The sequence below is a fragment of the Balaenoptera musculus genome, chromosome 5 (assembly GCF_009873245.2).
Source record: "Balaenoptera musculus isolate JJ_BM4_2016_0621 chromosome 5, mBalMus1.pri.v3, whole genome shotgun sequence".
In the NCBI taxonomy this organism is placed as follows: domain Eukaryota; kingdom Metazoa; phylum Chordata; class Mammalia; order Artiodactyla; family Balaenopteridae; genus Balaenoptera; species Balaenoptera musculus.
In genome coordinates this window covers 113,529,077-113,542,663 of record NC_045789.1, presented here as the reverse complement: position 1 = coordinate 113,542,663, position 13,587 = coordinate 113,529,077, and the positions used below count along the sequence as shown (strand labels likewise).

General features: G+C 36.0%; 1 protein-coding gene across 17 annotated transcripts in view; it reads right to left on the bottom strand.

Annotated features, from left to right (window-relative positions):
* ANK2 (ankyrin 2) overlaps nucleotides 1-13,587 on the bottom strand; it is a 591,117-nt gene that overhangs the window by 34,559 nt on the left and 542,971 nt on the right. For all 17 annotated transcript variants that reach the window (XM_036852154.1, XM_036852140.1, XM_036852139.1 and 14 more), the window contains 7 exons: nucleotides 12,452-12,606; nucleotides 9,711-9,922; nucleotides 9,203-9,407; nucleotides 6,977-7,073; nucleotides 4,029-4,257; nucleotides 3,070-3,195; nucleotides 775-897 (listed from right to left, as the gene is read on the bottom strand). In XM_036852154.1, the coding sequence (XP_036708049.1) occupies nucleotides 775-897; nucleotides 3,070-3,195; nucleotides 4,029-4,257; nucleotides 6,977-7,073; nucleotides 9,203-9,407; nucleotides 9,711-9,922; nucleotides 12,452-12,606 (1,147 nt within the window). The remainder of the gene's footprint in view (nucleotides 1-774; nucleotides 898-3,069; nucleotides 3,196-4,028; nucleotides 4,258-6,976; nucleotides 7,074-9,202; nucleotides 9,408-9,710; nucleotides 9,923-12,451; nucleotides 12,607-13,587) is intronic.

The following is a 13,587-nucleotide window of genomic DNA, read 5'->3' as shown; positions in this document are numbered from 1 at the left end:
GAGCTTTCCATTAAAAATGGATACTGGTTAAACATTTTTTTAATAATAAATAAAGTTCTCCCCAACATTTAATTCATCCCCCTTGCCTTCTTTGATTTGATCAGAGTAATCAAAGAATTCTATAATGGGGAGAGGTTTGACTAGAAAGTAATACCTGTAGGTAGATTTGGGTCAAGAATTAATGAATTTTCCTTTCAACTATGTTTCAAATCTACTCCTATAACATGCGAGTATTTTATATACTAATCATGTTAAAAGAGTTGAAAAATTAATTTGATGTTCCTAAAACAATAGGTTACAAGATGAACAAATAATTATTTTAGCAACAAGGTAAAACATCCTGTTGTTGCTCTGAATTTCATAATACATAATCCACCTGTGAACTGGTAGTAAATCGAAGCTAATAGACTCATAAAGTTTTGGTAGGGTGAAATGTACTAGTATGGTGCTAGGAGGGCACATAAAAACAATAAGAAATCAAAGTGAATTATTTAATTTTTAAAAATTAGTCCAAAAAATTAAATCTTAAATTCGAATTTTCTCTCTTCCATATCCAATATGTATTTACAGAAAATTTTCCATCAAAGTGAATTTAATGTGAAATAAGGTAGAGCTACTTTTTCCCTTACTTAAATGGAAAATCATAAATTGGACAGGGTATCAAAAATGACTGTTATACATGGTTGCATTCAGTGTCTTTGCTTTTATTTATTCTAAAGAATTTGAAAATCAAATCCTATACTCCCTGAATTGCACTACAGCAGATTACAATACCTTCGCATAAATTGGCAGGGTGATGTTTAAGTTGCAAATAGCTTGATGCACCAGGCCTCTTGTAGATTTTGGCTCTTTCATAAATGATAGTCGTCCGCAAGGTTCCTGAGTTGTATCACGTACCTTGAACAAGAAAGGCATACATGCTTCACCCATATGATGCACACTATTTATTTTAATGAGATACTCAAAAGAATCAGGAAAAATCATTAGATAATGCTAAATAAGGATTTGGAGGTGTTCCTTTTTCCCTTTCCTATTATCATTTAGAATGGTTAAAAAAAATCATTTAGCTTAAAAAAATGTGGTAAAATATACATAACATAAAATTTACCAGTTTCGTTTACCCACTTACCATTTTCAAGCATACAATTCAGTGTCATGAAGCACATTCACAAAGTTGTGCAATCATCACTACTATGCAGAATTTTCCATCATCCCAAACAGCAACTCTGTACCCATTAAGCAATAATTCCCCATTCTACTCCTCCCCCAGCACCTAGTAACCTCTATTCAACCTTCTGTTGCTATAAATTTGTCCCTTCTAAGTGCCTCGTATAGGTAGAGTTATACATTCACGTTGCAACATATATCAGAATTTCGTTCTTTTTAAAAACTTGTGTTAAATTATTCATAAAACATCATTTCAACCGTTTTTACATGCACAGTTTAGTAGCATTAAGTACATTCACACTGTTATATAACTATTACCACCATGCATCTTCAGAATGTTTCACCTTCACAAACTGAAACTGTTTCCATTAACTTCCCATTCCTTCCTTCCCCGATCCCCTGGTAACCACCATTCTATTTTCTGACTCTGCATTTGACTACTCTAGGTACCTCATGTAAGTGGGAACATACAATATTTGTCTTTTGTGTCTGGCTAATTTCACTCATTTTAAGGCTGAATAATATTCCATTGTATGCATATACCACATTTTGTTTATCCATTCATCTGTGGATGGGTATTTGGGATGTTTCCACCTTTTGACTACTGGGAAAATGCTGCTATGAACATTGCAAGTAACCGAGTCCCTGCTTTCAATTCTTCAGGAATTGCTGGATCATATGCTAATTCTATGTTTAACTTTTTGAGGAACTGCCATACTGTTTTCCACAGTGGCTGCACCATTTTGCATTCCCACCAGCAATCAATGCATCAGGATCCCAATTTCTCCACATCTTTACCGACATTTGTTATTTTCTGTTTATTTGTTTGTTTGTTTTTGATAATAGCCAACCTAATGGGTATGAAGTGGGATCTCACCGTGGTTTTAGTTTGAATTTACTTAAGTTGTTGAGCATCTTTTCATGTGCTTATTGGCCCTTTGTATATCTTGTTTGGAGAAATGTTTATTTAAGTCGTTTTCCTATTTTTATATTGTGTTGGTTATAAAATGACTTTTGCACATCAATAATATCCAATATTAGCACAATTATACAGCTGTTTGTGTTAAATGGATCCATTGCCCCTCAGCAGTTACTGCTTAATGTGTGATCTGTAAGAGCCTTTCTTTAATCAGGCAAAACAACTGAACCAGAAATGGCACAACGAAAGCCTGCAGTAGAGATCTGGAGAAAACTTAACAGACTTATTAAAACTTAAATAGAATTATTACTTCAATTTCACGAATCTCTCACTCATATCCATTTTTGTCCCTCTTTAGAACTGGGAATCTAGGATAAAACTTGTATATGTTACTGCCAAATTCCTAATGTGGATTAATATTCCTAAAGAGGGACAACAAATTTATGGTACACTGAAGTGTCTCCATAAATGTTTTTTGAATGAGTTTATGAAAGTATATCTAGTCTATAGCTATACCTGGGATAATCTCGTAATAGATTAAGCGAGATCATGGTTCTTTTGAGAGCTCTTTATTACAAATATTTGTCACTAAGAACTCTTTTGGTCTCTACAATTGTGAAATCACAAGTTTTAAAAATTTAAGCACAAATATTTAAAAGAAACAATAGTAAAAAAAAAAAAAAAAAAGAGAGAGAGAGAGAGACTTCCCTTAAAATTTGGAAAAGAATTGCCAGTTTTTCTAATTAATGAATTGTCTATCTGTCCCTCATTCTTAGCCTTAAACATAGTCTATAACTAAAAATTAAGGTTGAATTTGAAATTTTTAAAAATGGTTGGTTTTCTAGGACTTGAAAATTTTACAGAAATGGTTTAAAAAAATCACTGGAAATGACTGAAAAGCAAATATTTTCTTCTACTAAAGGAAGCCAAAGCTTTACTTGATCTTGAATTAAATGCATTACAAAGTTCCATGTATATATTACCTTGACAAAGAGAGGAAGTCTGTTTTCTTTGAAGGCAAAAAAACTGAATATATGATGTTGGCCACTCTTGGTTAATGGCACCAGGTTGCCAAAACAATCAACATAGATGGGTTTTCCTTCTAATACCTGGTGGAAATAGAGAAAAACAATACAGAATATAATAGCTGTAATTATTACTTGTTATTTACATGAAGAAGTGGTAGTATTACCTGGAACACTAAAATTCTTAAAATGTGCATACAATAATCTTTAAACTCCTGACTGATATTTGGTCTTATCTGTGACAAAGCACGTACCAGCACTCCCTCTTCTTACTAGTAACGGGAATCTTCAAATGTATAGTGGCATTTAATATTAATGGTCTCATTTCTAATCCTCTAACATGTTACCTTCGCAAACCAATATATCTTTAAATCCTAAATTTAAATTCCTTTTTGACATCACAATGAGTCAGGTTACTTGAGTTCAATATCCAAAGGCCCACACTGATGGAAAATTCTGAAATAAGAAAAAGTAATGTAGAAAAGCCCTGGATATCATACTTTCACATTTAAATGAAGTATATACTTCCTGGACTGTTTTCTTCACTATTAAATAATAATAATAATAAAAAAGAAATCAAATAAATATTCATCTCAAAAAATAATAACAAGGAAAGATAAAAACATATAAATTGCTATATTCATTTACATACTTTGAATTTATCAATGACATATAATTTTTCCCACAATAATCTTTAAGAGTCGTTTTACCTCCTCACATACACTGAGACTATCCCAATTGAATAGGTCCAAACTGGCTAAAAATGGCTGATTTTAGACCTTGACCTTCTAACTGATCAAGATGTCGACTGGTCTTTTTTTTTGATGGCTCTATTTATGGTATACTATTTTAAATATGATTTATTAATAAAGGTATAAACAACATATTAACAAAAATTGGTTTTTCAAATACAGTACCTCCACATCCCTGCTTCTGGCCACCTCAGCAAAGTTTTCTTGTTGTTCAAGTGTCTTATCCACTTTATCATCAGTCATGCAGAAACACCTCAACCTAGCTTCAATGGGGTCATGTGATTTGGCAAACACTACAAATTTGGCCATATATGGTACACAAATAATTTCTCTATACACTTGTGATGCAAAGGTAACAGACTCCTGGATTTGTCGACAATCTATCAGCCAGAACCTATAAAATAAAATAAGGTCAGTTATCTGAAATTTAACATACAGATAGCCCTCGGTATATATGGAGGACTGGTTCCTGGAACTCCGCAGATACCAAAATCCATAGATGCTCAAGTCCCTTATTTAAAATGGTGGAATACAGTCAGCCCTCTGTATCAGTGGGTTCTACGACTGTGAATAAGGAAAGCCAACTGAATGAAAAACAAGTCAGTTCCTTCAATATGATCAAAGTAATCATTAAATGCTTCTTGGAAAAAGAAGGGAGCAAGAAAAGGAGACAATAAGAGGAAGTAAAAAGGAAGGGAAAGAAAGATAGGGAAGGGAAGAAAAGTAGGAGGACAGATGGGAAGGAGGAAGCAGGTGAGGGGAAGAGAAAAAGAGGTACCAGGTGCTTAAGGTCAACTATTAGATACTGTGTTTGTAATTTTTTCCCTTGGAAACTCTTCTGAGTATTCAATCTCCTGAAATATAGCTTCAGGGTTTAGAATCCTTTAGTGGTATAAGCCCAGTATTGGACATTATGACAAGTATCTCGCTGGATGAGTTTCTATTTTCCATGATTGCCCCTCCTGTTCTTCATTTCATTTCCTGAAACTCTTTTCAACAAAATCTACCTAGCTTTTTTCCTCATTCCATCATTCTTTTCCAAAGGACTCATAGTCACCAAAGTTGGATCAACCCAGCCACTTAAAAAAAAATCTGCATTTGCTTCAGAACTCCTAAATATTGCTTAATACAATTAATAGAAGAAATTATTAGCTTTGTGACTAATTTATGATTTCTAGCCTCAGCTAAATCTGTGACATATTTTGGCAACTTTTTCCTCAGATACCATTTTATTCAGTACAGTAATGGTGCTAAACCTTTATGACACCCTTGGACCTTCCCCCTCACCTCAGGCCCTCAGAAAGGTAACTTCACTGAGAAAGCAGAGACCATCAGACGGCCATTCTCTCAATTTGCTATTCATACACTTCAAAGATTTATTCCACATCCTCTTGCTTTGAAACCTTTCTCCATCAATGATCACTCTCCTTCCCCGACTCATTGCCCATAATCTTTAGGTATTCTGAAATTTCCTTATCTTCTTAGCCTTTCTTTCCTTCAGTTCCTGACCCATCTCTCTTCTTCTTTTTAATTGTGATAAAATATACGTAATACAAAACTTAGCATTTTAACCATTCTTAAGGGTGCGATTCATTGGCATTAAGTACGTTTACAATACTGTGCAATATGACCACTCTCCATTTCCAGAACTTTTTCATCATCCCAGACAGAAACACTATACCCATTAAACAACCACTTCAAATTTTCCCCTTCACCTCAGCCCCTGGTAACCTCTATTAAACTTTCCGTCTCTATGAATGTGCCTATTCTAGGTACCTCATTTACATGCAATACCTGTCCTTTTGGGTCTGTCCTATTTCATGTACTGTAATGTGTTGAAGGTTCAGCATAGTTCCTGGCTCTTGGCAGGCACTCAATATTACCTTCCTCTTTATACTGATTCAACTATACTTTATTCACTGCTTCTTCAATTGTCTGAAAAACTTAAATTATTAATACAATAACATAATAACTCATGATTTCTTGGTCTATCCTACAAGGCCTTCTGTAAATAATGTTGTTAACCAACATTCCAGCATTATTGCTGAATTAGAGACTCCACTGTTGCCAGCCCCCAATGCCCTTCTGCATCTTGGCTCATGTTACTGTCTTTTCCACTTTTATATATCTGCCTGTTAGGTTCCTACCTATCCCATGAGTCACCTCTTCTCAGACACCCTCTGTGACCACCCTGATGCAAACACCCTCCTCTGAATTCTTTTAGTACCTCTTTTGTACCTTTCCATTCAGAACTTGTCATTTTCTGGCATTAGAGCGTGGATGCCTGAGTGGCAGGGCACAATGACACATAGAACCGGAGACTCACAGTTGAGCCCTCTGGGTGGCTCGAACTATAAACATGTGTCACCTCACCCAGCTATTGCTGTGCACTGTTATTCATGCATCTATCTTTTTTCCCCCCTGAATAAGAATTTAAGCTTTAACCACTCTCAACTTCAGTTTTCTCATCTGTAAAATGGACATAATGCCTCTTGCCCTTCTTAAGTCGCAAAGTTGTTGTAGTAATCAAATTAAATAAATGGGAAAATGCTTGGCAATCCATTAACAATCATGCAAATGAGAACTCATATTAATAAACTGAGTTAGTGTATACACATGCAATAAAACTAAATAGCTTAAGCTTTTTAAAGATGTGTGATACATAAGTGGGCAATATGTAAATGTGCTATGATGCATAAGCATCACCGAAACCTCTAAACTGTTTTAGCAAACCATGATATACTTTGTGTTTTGGTTATCATTCTGTTGGAAAAAGTAGTTCAGGCTATTTTGTTGACAGCAGGAAATCTATCATTCCTAAGACCTTTGGGACTGGAAAAATCAACAGTGGCTGCTAAAACCAGAGTCTGGGTCATACAGTAATAGCCAACAATCATTTATTTTCTTTAGATTTTAATCTGACTGGCTGTACTTTGTTATTGCATTATCACTATTACATTTACTGGCAGGTCTAGTTTATAATATGAAGGTAAATGCAGACCATATTTAAAACCATACCAAAAAAATGACTTTTAAAGAGTGTAAGGAACAAAATAAAAGACATCGGGGGCACACAATTTCACAGTAGGTTTTTCTGTGCAGTATAACCATACCTGGCAGACACATTGGTTGTAAAGGAAACACATTCATTGACAAATGTTAATGGCGTAGTTCCTGTAATATCTTCCCACTGAGCAGGGGTGGTTCCACCTGAAATAATATGATTGTTGAAAAAAATTAGGCAAAACTCCAGACCCTGCATTGTAAAATAAAGTCTTTGTGGTTCTGGCTATGTTCACTCACCCTTCAAGGTGATACATTGGAAGCAAAATGACTAAAAACTGTATGCTAAAAAATGACGCATTGAAAACAAACAGCAAACACCACACTTCACGGAACTAAATTTAAGGGAGGTCATTTGAATAACTGCTTCAAATTACTAGGCACTCTATTCTCTGCCTGACATGCTAAAGCGTTTATTGTAATTGCGAGGCTCTGAAGATAATTTTGAATTATATACAATTGATGATTTTAAAAGATCCTTTGACCAACCAAGGAGCTGAATGCTTTGTTAAAACAAAAATCCAAATATTCTTTTGTTCTTTAACTTCATATTTTATGCAATTATGTTCAAGAAAGAAAATTTCCCCTCAATTTGTAATTGAAGGCTGGCAAAAAAGTGCTTGGAAAATATTAAGAGCTCAATAAATACTGCAAAGTGAATGAGCAAATGATTGAATGCCAAAGGATGATCTCTGTACACAGACAAATCACTATGGAGGGTGATGCTGGCTTTTATTTCTACTGAGAAATTAAGTTGGCATAGATAGGACAAAAGTGTCTTCAAGCACTGCAGGAGAAATGTATGTTTGAGATGAAAACAAATGTTGACTAAGGTTTCTTAAAGAAGGGAATGAGTTATCAAACAAAGGTCACGGAAACTTATTCTTGGAGGCCTCTAAAATATACACTGTAAGCAGGACCATAAAATATAACAGAGCAAAACAGAAAAATCCAAACACCTAGGTTAACATATTTGTAAAAATTAATAGATAAATTAAAGAAATTGTTTACTACAAATCCATCCAAAGACAGAGGGCTGGAATAACTAGATCAGATGGTGCCTAGGCCCATGTGGTATCTTCATTTTATCATCTATAAGGGCAGGATGTGCCAAGGACATTTTTCAATCTGACTTGTTTTGCATCCACTCTATTATGCTGCACATTGTAGGAAGGTTAATCATATACACATGGACCAAAAAGTATGGGAAAGATACCCAGGAATGCTATGTAATAACCAGAAATGAGTAATTGGGAGGAGGCCATAGGTGAAGCATATGATTTCCCACTACCCTCATTTTAGTCCATGTACTTTAAAATTATGTCATATTATTAAACTTATGCAGTAAAGTCTCAATGATTTGCTATCAAGAGTACAGAAAAAACATTAATAAGGAAGAATGAAAGAGAGAATAAAAAAAGGGTAAACATTTCTGCTAATATGAAGGAGAAATGAAAAAAAAAATTCTAACAATACTTAAGCAAGCAGAGATGGTCATTATTCCTACTGACAACACTATGAATATTTACTAAAAGCCAATACCATGTAATTATTGTTAATTAGGGAAACTATCAGCCAAATTATGCAGTTCTAACACAGGTTACTTGTATGGATTTTTTACCTCTCACCATTTGTGGTGGTATTATTGGCAGAGACAACCAATATTCTGGGAATGTCTTTCTGGAGTTTGGTAGCTGACTAAAAGCTATTACAACTTCCAATTGAAAAGACCAAAATTCAGTTAATCATTAAAAACCTTCATTTTGTTTTTCCAAAGTTAGTTCAGCAGATCAATGATAAAGACATAACCAATTCCTGGACAGAAAAGTTTGAATTATTGGGTATAATTATTCAAGATATTATTTATTTTTCAACAGGTATAGGATGATGTCTTCAAAGAAGGCTTAAAGCTTGGGTTTTGAGGAATATGGGCTTGGGTTTGAATCTCAACTCTGCTAGATATTTACGGTATAATCTCAGGCAAGTTATAGAACTTCTCTCAATCTTGGTTTCCTTTTCAGCAAAATAGGATTAAAGTTTCCTCACAGGGCTACTGTGGAGATAAAAACAACAATGTATATGAAGTGTCTAAAAGTTTCGCATACAGGCTTTATTTAGTAAATATTAGTTCATTTCCTTTCCCCTAGTTAGAGTGCCTTTCCTGAATTAATGCATATAACCTTGCAGGCATCTTATGACCAAAGTAATTTAATATTTACAACAATCTAAGTTTTTTCTTTCAGAACTTTCTACTACAGTAGTCACATGTGACTCACCTGTGATGCTGCATAGTAATCTTAAGGTTGGTGCATCTCCCCCAAAACCATTCAACATGACATCACTTGAAGCTTTGGGGACAGGAATGGTCATGGTAATTGGCTTGTGAAATTTTCTTCTTCTAGGTTCCAAAGTGACTATAGGGCTGAAGGTAGCTTTGTTGCCTAGGATCTTCTTAACCAACTCACTGTGCATAGGTTGAGCCTTTTAAAAGAAAAAAAAAATTAAAATTAACAATATATCATTATATTCCATGTCAAATTTCTTAATGCATTGCTCTTTATTTCATAAATCAGTTTTCTGGCTTCAAATATGGCAACTGAAAGTTTACTGCTGTTACCAAACACTCATCTAAAACTTTATGAGACATATGATCTCCTAGGGCAGCTTTTGCTCACCCAGGAATAATTTGATTCTTTAGCCATTTAATTCCCATTTGAAAAGTTGATTTTTAATCACTGGAATAAAATCCATGTTCAGTTAACTTGCATCTTGATGTGGGCATACCTGTAGGCCTACACGGATCCGCTTGGTTAGTGCCCCCTCTGGGAAGACGGCCTGCACCTGGGGTACCACTGTGCTGCTCAGCACGCCTCCCTCTGGGCCAATCAGGTTGCTGTCCTGTTTGATGCGAGACACCACTGCAAAGTACTGTGGGAAGTCACGGGTGATGATGCGGCAGATCCGTTTCTTTTCTAGGTCTTCCGGGCTATCCAGCACTGAGACAAGAAATGACCCATCTTCATATAGCAAGGATTTCCTTCTGAAAGCATTCTAGCAGACTCACTGGCATAGTTAATAGTGAACAGGTGTTGTAACAAAACACTTCCTTTTTTAAATAATAGGAAAATTTAAAAAGTAAGGCTATCCTAACAACACCAGAAAAACGACTGCAATCTTTGAAGACCTGTCAGCATTTAGCTGGCACATTTTCTCTCTTTGTGGAAACTAGGTCTTTCCAGGGCACTGTGAAAGAAAAGCATCTAGTTCTAAATGCGGTATTGCAGGGCTGCCTTTGTAAATGAGGGGGTTTGAGGGCAAACCTGGAATAAAAATGAACCTGTTCTATTCTCGGCTCAACATGATGGAGAGGAAATTTGTTATGGGCTCCTTTTCTTTGCAAATTTCAAAGTTAGCCCAAAAACCAGTTATTGTGGTTTTAAGAAGTAATACGGCCCTTTCAGTTCTCAGGGGAGCAGTGCAGGAATAAAATCTGTCTTGGAAGGGTAAGATTCGTGTTTGTGTGTTCATTCCAGTGGCATGGTTGTCTCTGAGATAATCACTGTGGATATTAAAAGAAAACTCAGTGACTATAAATTCAGGGTTTCAATATTCCCCTGAAACCATTAACTTACCAAACAGATCATCTAACATCAGGAGAATGGGATACTGGGCTCTTTATAAATTGTATTAGTGTAAATATGTAGGGCAATACAATAAATCTGACTGGTTTAAAATGCTGAAAATTTGAACTAAGTGGATCACTGAATTTTAAGGGATTATGGAAATTTATTCATTTTTAGAAATCATTTACGATTCTTATAGAGGCATGAACTGCAACCATGTTTTTCTTAACTATTGAATATAACTAGATAGCAAAAGTAAGAAGTCCCAGGATCTGATCATTCATGATTGAAGATCGATGCATTGGCAAATACTAGCTTATACTTATAAAAGAACAGGTTACCACACATAATGAACATAAAAATATACAAATCTGATTCTCTGTTTTAGAATGAGCCTTTTACATATGTAAAAAGTTATAAGAGTGGGTCCCCATCCAAGGACAAGATGGCAGTGTTAATGACAGGTAAATACTTCAGATGGAAATATCCTAAACTAAATGCAAGCAAAAGAAATTGTTTCAAGGAGTAGAAGCAGCTAAATACTGCACAGAACAAGCTTTATCAGTAAGAATCCTGATCTTTTCATCTTGCATGGAAGATGCTGACCTACACATCTAGAAGGCATAATTTCCTCTTCCATCCACCTCTTGGATAGGGTAAGCCTCGCCTCTCTTCTTATTCAATCTCAGCAGGGTGCAGAAAGAAATGTTAGAGCAGCTGCTGTCAGGCTACACTTTACTATTCATGAGCCATACCTGAAGCCACAGCCGGTGGTCCTGGAAGACTGATAAAACTTGACAAACAGCCACACAGCTGTGTGTCTACCTCTGTGCAAACTCTGGTAGGCTCTTGGCACTTAGGCAAAGAACTTGCCCTATTTGTGTAGTTACATAAAGTGCAACATATCTGCAGTTATCAGGACTGAGAGACCTCATCTCTGTGCAACCTCAGGAGGCCTAAGAATGAGCCACCTCCCTCTAGTCAAACTAAGATATTTCAACATGGGGCTAAATGGCCTAAACTGGAATTGGGATTTACAGAGATTAAAGCCCTAATGAAAAATAGGTTCCTTAGCTATATGTGTAGGTTTGTATATGAAATTCAACCCTAACTCCCTGTTCAAATTATATATAAAGTGTGAGTGAACTTAATTTTCCTATCTCCTTAATAAAAAGTTAAAAATTATATTATCCTATAATGCAGTAGTTATGGTTATATGTAGGTTTTCCTACAGAAAAGCTTAACACTTTTTATCAGTGTCTTAAATATCTAAACGTTCAAGTTAGGCATTTTTTAAAATCATGGATTTATTATCCAGTATCAGTTTGTTTTGTTATGAAACAAAAATATCTATTCTATCTCACGTTTTAGAAAACTTTGCACTAAAGATAGAGATGGGCTGTATCTCTTTATTAAAATGAGATATTTACTATTAACGATTTTATTTTCCCAAATGTAACAAAAGTAAGACTAGACAAATATATTGTATACTCCAATGCATCACCATTGGAACATACCGGAATACTTGCTGTGGTAAAATAACAAAGGGACACATTAGTTACTAAACCAAACTTGGGTCTGCTTACCCTTGTGCAGTAGAGCCAATCTATTGACACCAGGTTGTGGTGAAGGAAATTGTGGCATTTATTGCAGGTGCCAAACAAGGAGTCTGGGCAGCTAATGCTCAAACGACCCAGACTCCTTGTTTGGTACCTGCAATAAACACCGCACTTTCCTTCACCACAACCCGGGATCAGTAGATTGGCTTTACTGTGCAAGGACGAGCAGACCCAAGCTGGATTAGGCAACACACACACACACACACGCCCGTAGGACATGAAGAAACGCATCATTATCATGCTTTCGCTTCAGAGTTCTTTTAAAACCTTTAATATGAAGTACCTTCATCCATGCCATTAAGGATTTCATTCAGTTCGTCTTCAGTGTATTCGCAGTAATGCTCTTTCCAGCTGTCCCCATTCTCACTGCGCAGGACAACTAGTTCCCTCTCTTTTCCTCGAAGGGCAGCAAAATGAGGGATCTCCACGATCACAGGCCTGACACAGTAAGGCAGAACATTCAGTGTGGACAGGAGCTAACCAATAGCGAGACAAGCACCTTGACTCTGTCTGTTGCAAAGTGACCTGGAATTCTTCTCTTTCTGGGGACAGGGACCTAGTGGGCCATCCTCTGAAGCCCTGAGGCTAGCAAATGGTCCCACGGTAGCTAGCACTTCACCTCAGGGGCACCAATCATCATGGCCATGCTGCTACCTTAAGCCAATGATGTTTCTCTGTGAGTGCATGTGGCATTCTGGAACTTCTCCTTTGATAAATGTAAGGATAACACATTTAACCAAAAGAAATGTACATGCATATCTATGAGGTGTGCCAATCTCTTAAAACGTTTTCTACAAGGTACAAAGTGACAAAATGGTTTAAGAGGGAAAATGGCTCATATGCTGCATAATTTGATGTGTTGTAAATGAGGAGATGTCAGAAAAGTCAACTACTTGGTAACTAGAAAGACATGCACTCATGGGATTTTTTTCCTTATATTTTCTCCATTCAAGAAAACAATAGGCATGCGTACACAGTGTGGCCCTAATTGAGCACCTCAGCAGGCAGCCCAATTTGTGTCCAATGCCTATTATATTCAGGATCCAGAACATGCACTGCCCTACTGTTTTTAGGTTGCTCTCAAAATTTAGAGAGGCTTTTGATTTTTCAGTCCAGGTTGCTTTGATACAGACTCCAAATTTATCATAATCACATCATAACTAGCACATAGTACAACTAGGTAGATCTCATGCTTTAAACGAAAATGAAGGTCACAGCACTTTAAGGGAAAAGATAGAAAAACATCACTCGAAAATAAAAGTCACATACCACAAGGGTCAGAAATGGTCCACTAAAGATAGGTTATACAGAATTTAAATCATAGAGAGGGACATGTCATGGGCACAATGACAAAAAGAGAAATCATATTGCAGAAGAAAGAGAAGAATGGGGGCCAGCAGCCATCAATTTGTTTTAAGT